Source organism: Haplochromis burtoni, unplaced genomic scaffold (genome assembly GCF_018398535.1).
Source record: "Haplochromis burtoni strain Fernald_Lab_line unplaced genomic scaffold, NCSU_Asbu1 Contig_3, whole genome shotgun sequence".
NCBI lineage: Eukaryota > Metazoa > Chordata > Actinopteri > Cichliformes > Cichlidae > Haplochromis > Haplochromis burtoni.
Window position 1 is genome coordinate 5,217,740 of NW_024582364.1, and position 8,439 is coordinate 5,226,178.

Sequence of the window (8,439 nt, forward strand, 5' to 3'; positions counted from 1 at the left end):
GGCACTATTTTGCTGTCAGGGGAGTCCAAACGCCCCATGTGCAATTAAGCACATTAATAACAACTGCATTCCTTTTAGCCAAGTCAGTTCCAGTCTCTTGTTATTGTGTGTGATGTCTCATGGGTACGTTATACTGGGACACTGTTAGTGCTAATACTTATTTGTGGTCCGCTTGTGCTGGAAAACTGATCTGATAACATTAATAGGTTGAACGGGTTTAACATCAGAGCGAGCAAGTCTTTTTTTTTTTTTTTTTTGGCTCTACTGAATAGACATAATAATTTGTATCTGTGTTTGCAGACTGTGTCGTACACCCAGTTCCTGTATCCCACTTATGTGCTGGGTGGCCGAAGAAACACAATCGACTCCACCTCGTCCTTCTCTCAGTCTCGCAATGCAAGCCACCGCAGCCTCAGCTTGGCCCGAGCAAACAGCAACCAGAGCAGCTTAGACACAGGTTGGTTTCCAGGCTTTACCTTTTCATCGTTTACTACAGTTGGGTCCACGTGTTTGGACAATGAGGGCTTGTTTTTTTTTTTTGGGGGGGGGGGTTGGCAATTTTGTCTCTGTACACCACATCAGTTTATTTTAAATCAAGATGTGATTGAAGTACAAACATTAAGCTTTAATTCATAGGGTATAACAAAAGCCTTGCACATCTTTCAGAGGCACAAAATTAATTGGACAGCTCACTGATGAGCATTTCTAGGCCAGGTGAGACCCTGTTATTCACGACAAACTGATTAGATAAAACGTCTGGAGCTCAGAGGCCGTAATTAGGCTAAAAAAATCTGTCTCATTCTTAAAAAGAAGCGTTTCACCATCCAGATCAGCAACAGCTATTGGTTACACATAAAAACAGGAAGGACAAGTTAGACTTTGTCAGAGAGCATCTAAACAAACTTAAAAGAGCCCGTACAATCCAAAAGAAAAATCTTGAAAGCAAGATTTCCTCATATCAGAATAGTGTACAAAATAATAATGATAATAATAATTATATTCAAATAAAGTGAAAAGAAACAGTCTGTGATTCAACCACATTACCTGCTAAATGTGCTACAGGAGGTGTTGTGTTGTGGGCTTGTATGGCTGCCAGTGCAACTGGGCCACCAGTGTTTGTTTATGATGTGAGCGCTGATAGCAGGCTGGACTGTGACGTGGCCAGGGCTATGCTCTCTGCTCAGATTCAGCCAAACGCCGCAGAACTGATGAGACGACGCTTCTCGGTACAAGTGGATAAGGATTGTTTGAGCCTCTGAACATGGGGGACTACAAATAAAAATGGCTCTTAATTCCTAAACATGTATAACTTTATTTTATTTGCTTTGTTTATATGTAGAAAAACAATGAGTTGGAGCAAATCTGCCTCTTCTAATAATTTAAGTTACTTTAATTCAAGTCATTTCTTCACTTTGTATGGCAACTATTTCTCCCAGTCTGGTATTCTTCTTCCATTTTCAGTCTGTATTGGAGTTTTTCAACCATAATCGCCCGTTGTCTATAGCTCGGTGTAATTCTTAAACATTTAATGCCAAATATTTTGGGTAAAGTTGTCGAATTAAAGCTCAAAGTCCACATGTCAGTCACACCATGATTATTTGATCTTAAAATGCTCTGTGTTGGTGTACAAATAGAAGAACGGTCTCACTGTCCGAGCACTTTTGGCCCTAACTGTATATTTTTATTGAAAAAGGAAATGCATGAAATTCTAAATCTGACTCAACCTTCATTGTCTGCGTGGAAATGGCAGGGAATGATTTCGGGGACTTTCGCGAGTACGACCCTAATCTGCTGGATGACCCACAGTGGCCTTGTGGTAAACACAAGAGAGTCCTCATCTTCCCCTCCTACATGGTGAGAAAATACTAATCTAATACATCACAATCACAACAACAGCAGCAACTGCTGCCTCGTAGCCTCTTGAGAGCAGAAAGGAATGGTGGTTTTTATCCGCAGCTTCATTTGCTTTGAGATGTTTTGTTGAAATGTTCTGAAATATCTCACTGGTATTTTTTATTTAATTTTTTTTTTATCATGCTGGGGTTCTGTGCTCAGTTTTCCCACCACAACAGAGAACAATAAAACCAGAAATATTTGTCTAAGGGTTCCTTCACCAAAAATAAAAAATCCTCAGTTTTATCTGCTTATTTAGTTTTTATCAGCAAGGTCACTGGATGAGACTCTCCCACCGCTTTGGGCCTGAAACGATGCAGATACTTTATCTCTGTGTAGTTGGCAGTAGCTATTAAAGAGCTACTGTGGCTCTCCCTCAACACTAATCATTCTTTTTACTTTTCCGGAAAAGCGCGGTTGTTTTACTTTGGTTTGAAAAGCGAGGGAAAAAACAAAACGGCCCGATTCCCCCCTCATTCTTTCCAGGGTTCAGTTTTCGCTGTGGAGACTGGCAGAATGCACAACGAGTACTGACACAGTTGAAATGTTAGTCAAGGCCAGGGTTTTTTTTGTCCTTTCTTCCTCCAATTACTCTTGACAACAATAGCTATTGTGTTTACTACCGCAATGGAAGCAGTGAATTCTCAGCACTTCAGGAATTGGACACAGGCTGCTTGGGAGACCTGACTCTCAAGCTTTCAGGTTCAAACAGGGGATAAAATTATCTGTGCATATTGAAAGTCTTCTTTGTATTTCTGGCGACGTTGCATAGTAAATGGGTTACACCCAAGGAAGGTTCCCTATTTGGTCCTATCAGCTCTCAAACTACAAAATTCACCATCCCAGAGCAACAAAAGCAATTTTTTTTTATGGACCTTTAATCCTGGGATTAATAGACAGGCCTCGACAGGGATCTAACTCCTAGCCCAAACTCACACCCACACATTAAGCTCTCCCAGTGTGACTCAGTGCTTGTTATGGCATGCTTTGAGTATGATGTGGCTAAGGATTGTTTAACAGACATTAGAAAGGCAAGTTAAAAAATAAATAAATCTATAAACCATATAAAACTGAAAACTAAGATTAAAATAATGCTAAACTAAGATGGAAAGATGCAGAGAAACTGAAAATCCTGCTTTTAGCAGCAGAACCATCTGTGTGGGATTGACTGCTAAATAGTTTGTGGCCGTCATGATGAATTAAAATTTGGCCAAAGGCATCAGTTTATCTTGTTACTGTCTTTTAATGCTACTTTTTGTGACACGGAGCAATTTAAAAAAAATTTACAGTCTTGGTTTTAAAAAAACAACAACAAACCAACCCAAAAACAAACAAACCACACACTCTTTCATCATTTCTATGGTTTTATGTGTCAGGACATAATAAAAAAATTAATCTGGTCTCTACTAGGTTCCAAAATCATTTCATATGCAACCTCAGAAGAACAACATATTATATAATGTCATTATTTATTTAACGAAGGCAAAGTCAAAATGCAGAAGCAGTGTGTGAAAAATTAAATACACCCTCACTGCTTCCATAGGAATTAAGAGGGAAAGTAGCAGCCAGGTGGTGAACAAGTTTAGCTTGTTTAGAAGACTTACCAGTCATGCCAGGAGAAAATGGACGAGACATAATTGGAAATTTTTGTGGTTGTTTTATTTGTTTTACCGTGGTGCTGTGCATTGTGGCCACACACTTACTGCCAACTGTCAGGCACGGTGGTGGCGCGGTGATGATTTGGGCTGTAGGACAAATTGGGTCATGCAACAGGGCAGTGATGCCAAGCACAGCAGCAAACCTACAACAGCATGAGTGAAACAGAAAACAAAGTATTGCACCCACTCAAAGTCCAGACCTCAATCCATCTGAAATACTGCTGCAGGACCTTGAGAGAGCTGCACATAAACGAAAGGCCACAATCCTCAATGAACTGCAGCAACATCATAAAGATGAGTGGGCCAAAGGTCTTTCACAACTTTCCAGAGAAAGCAGTTACTTCAAGTTATTGCTGCTATGCAACTACAGCTTTACACACAGCTGCTCCTGCATTTAGTTTTTTATTTTTCTTCAAATAAATATTGACACAGTATAATGTATCATGTGTGAAGTGTTAGGATTAATTACTCGATTGAAAGTGTGGTTATTTTGACACCACCTCTGGTTTTCTTTTCCAGACTACGGTCATCGAATACGTGAAACCCTCTGACCTCAAAAAGGACATGAACGAAACCTTCAAGGAAAAATTCCCACACATAAAGCTGACACTCAGCAAAATAAGGAGGTAAAACAAACACCACACAGAATATATTCACCTTAACAGAAGCTCTTTTGTTTTCTTTACCAACTTCTTTCTCTTCATTTTTCCTTCCTTGTTCTTTTTTTTTTTTTTTTTTTTTTTTTTTTTTAAACTCTGTGCAGCTTGAAAAGGGAGATAAGAAAACTGGCTCAGGATGAGTGTGGCTTTGAGGAACCGACGGTGGCCATGGCTTTCGTCTACTTTGAAAAACTCGTTCTCCAAGGCAAACTAAACAAGCAGAACCGTAAACTCTGCGCTGGAGCTTGTGTCCTGCTGGCAGCCAAGATCGGGGGTGATCTGAAGAAACAGGAGGTCAAACTTCTTATAGATGTAAGCTTCCTCATGCACACATCCAACCCTCCCCCATCCAACCCCAATGTTTAATTACAGTACAAGAGATTAAAGGGTCAGTTCACTCTGATCAAAGGGAGAGGGCTTTCTTTCCAAATATTTGAGCATCATTTTTCACTGCTCTCAGTGACAGAGTCCACTGGGCTGGGTGTGGGTAGCAGATGAGGCAAAATCGACCCCTCAGGGTTCAAGTGTAACTTTAAACAGCCTACACAACATAACATCATCTGTAATAAGCGGTCTACAAGATAAAGTGTTTCAAAAACTTACTAATATTTAATTGACCTGAAAAAAAAATTAGTGAGAACAGGGCCTGAAGCTCGAATCTCTAAATAGGAGAGCTTTTTGTTTTTTTCCCCCCTACAGGGTAACACATTGCTAGTCTCCTCAATGCTTTAACAACAGCTTTATTTAACTGGGAATCCAAGGGAATTAGTGTTGAACCCTTAACCTCTGGTTGGGTGTGGTGAGATATGTGCTGAGTTGCACCTGGCAACCTGGTACCTGGATGCACACCCCACCCAGTTTCCCAGGGTCCTAAAGTCCACCCTCACATTACCACAGCGGCATAATAAAAACAAACCTTTTAAATATTTTTAGTTTTCAATGTGTTTAATCTCCAAAAAGTGCAGTTTCAGGTTTTCAATTTCAAGTGAATAAAAGAAGTGCATCGTATGATTATGAGAGAAGGAAATATTTAATATATAAAGCCCTGTTAGAGTAGCAAATGCTCCACTTTTTGTGACCATTTGTTGGCTTCTTGCACACGGCGACTAAATATAAAGCCATCACTTTCACACTTCTGAGCCAAGTGTGCTGTGAGCAGTGCAGGGCCAGGTGTTACGACATCCAGGGTTAAAAATAAATAAATCTAAATAAGAAGATTATGAGTCGAAGTATTTTTTTTTTCCTCTCACACGGACTTGCTTTATTTTTCTGCCAGAAACTGGAGGAAAGGTTCAGAGTGAACCGCAGAGAGCTGATAGCCTTCGAGTTCCCCGTGTTGGTGGCGCTGGAGTTTAATCTGCACCTGCCAGAGCACGAGATCATGCCTCACTACAGACGCCTCCTGCAGACCTCCTAGCATTAGTGATCCATCAGGAGGACGACCGCCAGGTTCTCCTTCTGATCTCCCAGCTTTCCACATTTACCACAGTATCCATCCTCTGTCTTCTCTCCTCGTCTCTGTTTGATCACTTCAAGGTACCTCTGGCTGTTGGCGAGCCATAGCCACTGATCACTACAGACAGCCCGCTCCTTCCCCTCGTTGGACCGACATCAGCCAAAGGGACACGTGTTTTTAAACACTGTTTGACTTCTGCATTCGGCATCACTACATGGACTGAAAGAAAAGGGTTCAACCGTCTGGAAGCAAGCTGGTTTTTCTAGTTTGCATCTCTCACATCGCATCCTTCATCATTTTGTATTCTTAGTCCTCATGTTGACACGAGGCTCTTTTTAAAAAAACAACTGAATCTGATAGTGATCTTTGTCAGTTAAAACAATCCGTGATTGTAACAATTTGATCCTTTCTTTAATCTTTTTTGTAAACTTTTTATGATTGGTTGCCTCATGAGCTGCATACAATTTAAACAGAAGCCTTTTAAGAGGCTGGTTTTGTGGCTGGACTGTTATTCCTCAGCGTGAATCATGTTTTCATTAAAAGTGCACTTTTTTTGAAGAAGACACTGGGGCAGGGTGACGGTTTTTCAGACTTTTAACAAGCTTGAGAACTAACCCTGAAGTAGCCCCTGCTGAAAAGTATGCGGTCTTCGTAAGCACCGTACAGAAGACATTGGAACGGACCGTTCAGTTTTTATTTTCTCTCTCTCTTATGGTTTATTCACAGTTTTCCAACCACAGTCTGCATGAAAAGTAGTGATTCTTTGTACGCCGGTACCTGCCGAGAAGTTTTGACTTCCTGTTTTTCACTGAAGTGTTCCATTCATTTTTCTACCACAGTCTTTTATCAGAGTTGAATTTTCTGTGCTCTATGTTAGAGTGTATCGCTAGCACGTTTACAGTGCTTTAACAGATGCTTGTTCTGAGGACACGCTATTGACCAGTGATCAGTATCAGCAGGATGCTCAGGTGCCGAGAGGACATGCCAGTAACTAGAAGTGTGTTTGAGCCCTTACAGGCTGCAGAGATGCATCTCTTTAGCTGACCCTGACCTCTGACCTTTCTCTGATCTCTGCAGAGGGGAAAAATCCAGGCAAAATCTCACGTGGGATCTAGTCATAGGTCAAACATTTACGTATACCTTGAATCATCATTTGATTTGAAATCCACAATGTTTTTTATTAAAAAACAAAAAGTACTGAACATCTCGACCGGCGCGACCACTTAAAGGTGATTCATTCCATTTTTCTGGCATGTCACTTTCACAACTTGATCTTTTGCTTCCTACCTTGCACTTGTCTCGCACACTACCAGTGTTCCACTGAATCAGAAGCTGAGGCGACAGAGAAAGATGGTTTTTGATGCTACTCAGAGCATTATGAGCTGAAATGATCACGAGACGAAACCAAACCGCTTTTGATTGTCTTGATTCAAAGTTGGGTAAAAATGCTGAGCTTATGTTTGTTTGCAAGCCCAAAGACGTTGTTGTAAGATGCACACTAAATGGGGGGGGGTGTGTGTGTGTGTGTGTGTGTGTGTGTGTGTGCGCGCGCGCGCGAATAAATTGCTTTGCTTGTTCAATTGAAACAGAAAAAGACTGATGCATGCTTCTTTTTTTCTTTCTTGCTTCACCCAAATCTGCTGCGCATAAGTGATGGTGACTAGATTTAGTGGAGTGTGTCTGCCTTTGTTTTCCAATAAGTTTCAAATTCTTTGGCTCCAGCGTCATCAAACTTAATATTGTTCAGATATGATAAGTTTTTTATTACTAGTAAATGAGGGAGTGAATATTTCCAGCTAAAAATATTAAATTGAACCATGCTAATCATTACACCTACTTAGCATGTTAGCATAGTGACCATAGTTGCAGCACCCCCTTAGACCTCATGTCTCCCCTCTCTTTCCATTTGCCCCGTTTTGTAACTACTGCTTTAATTTAAAAATAAATAAATCAACAAAAACAAAACATCGGGCCACCTTAGTTTTTTTTCCCCCATCATCTAAACCTGATAAACCAGGTCCTCCCACAGTTTTCAGGCTCAATGTACCATAATTTCAGGCTTAACCAGTGCAAACCGTCCATCTGAAACAGACCTGAAAGACTTCCCTTAGTGTTGCACTGTTGCAGGATATAGTCTACAATAGGCCTGCATGCTGAGATACATTAATCATGTTGTAATGCAAGCTACACTTATTGCATACTTGACCTGAGCTCATGCCATAATACAGAAAGGGAAGAAAGTCAAACTGTAAGTATTGTTTTTATAACTGTACAGCACAATCGAGCTGGCAGGTAACTCATCTTTTAGACAATGCATATTATTTTATTGATAAATAGTCTTGCTGTACACTTAAAGTTGGGTAATGTCAGTTTGACGTGCCGATATTGTGGATTTATTTTGAGCACATGTAATATTGCACAAAATCCAAAATAGCTGGAACAAACTGAGCTACTTGCACAGTGCCTGCACCAGTATCTCTCTTAGGTGCATGAAACCATGCTTCCCTTCAGTTGCTTTCACTGAAAATCTCTGCACTTGCTCCTCTGATGCAATCTGAGAGGTCTGTTTCTTATCAAGTGGGAACTGTCCTCTTCCTGACACGTCCAAAGTAAACAAGGCCTGCAGTCACGCCGGTCTCGTGCTGCCATCAAAACAAACAGGTCAGGCCTGAGTGTGGGCACATGTCCTACATGGCTTAGTCCCCTCCATTGAGGGCCTAATTCCCCCCTCACCACCTCATAAAGGGATCTATTGACAGCCCTTCCTGAGCCC

The 8,439-nt window shown here is 40.9% G+C and overlaps 1 protein-coding gene across 4 annotated transcripts in view; it reads left to right on the forward strand.

The window, feature by feature from the left end:
* Window positions 1-7,260, forward strand: part of cables1 (Cdk5 and Abl enzyme substrate 1) — a 24,330-nt gene extending 17,070 nt beyond the window's left edge. For 3 of the 4 annotated variants that reach the window (XM_014332100.2, XM_014332109.2, XM_014332104.2), the window contains 5 exons: window positions 301-457; window positions 1,742-1,854; window positions 4,071-4,177; window positions 4,315-4,522; window positions 5,487-7,260. In XM_014332100.2, the coding sequence (XP_014187586.1) occupies window positions 301-457; window positions 1,742-1,854; window positions 4,071-4,177; window positions 4,315-4,522; window positions 5,487-5,627 (726 nt within the window). In that variant the 3' untranslated portion in view covers window positions 5,628-7,260. The remainder of the gene's footprint in view (window positions 1-300; window positions 458-1,741; window positions 1,855-4,070; window positions 4,178-4,314; window positions 4,523-5,486) is intronic. The other variant, XM_005912529.3, reaches the window with a different exon arrangement.
* The last annotated feature ends 1,179 nt before the right edge of the window (window positions 7,261-8,439 follow it).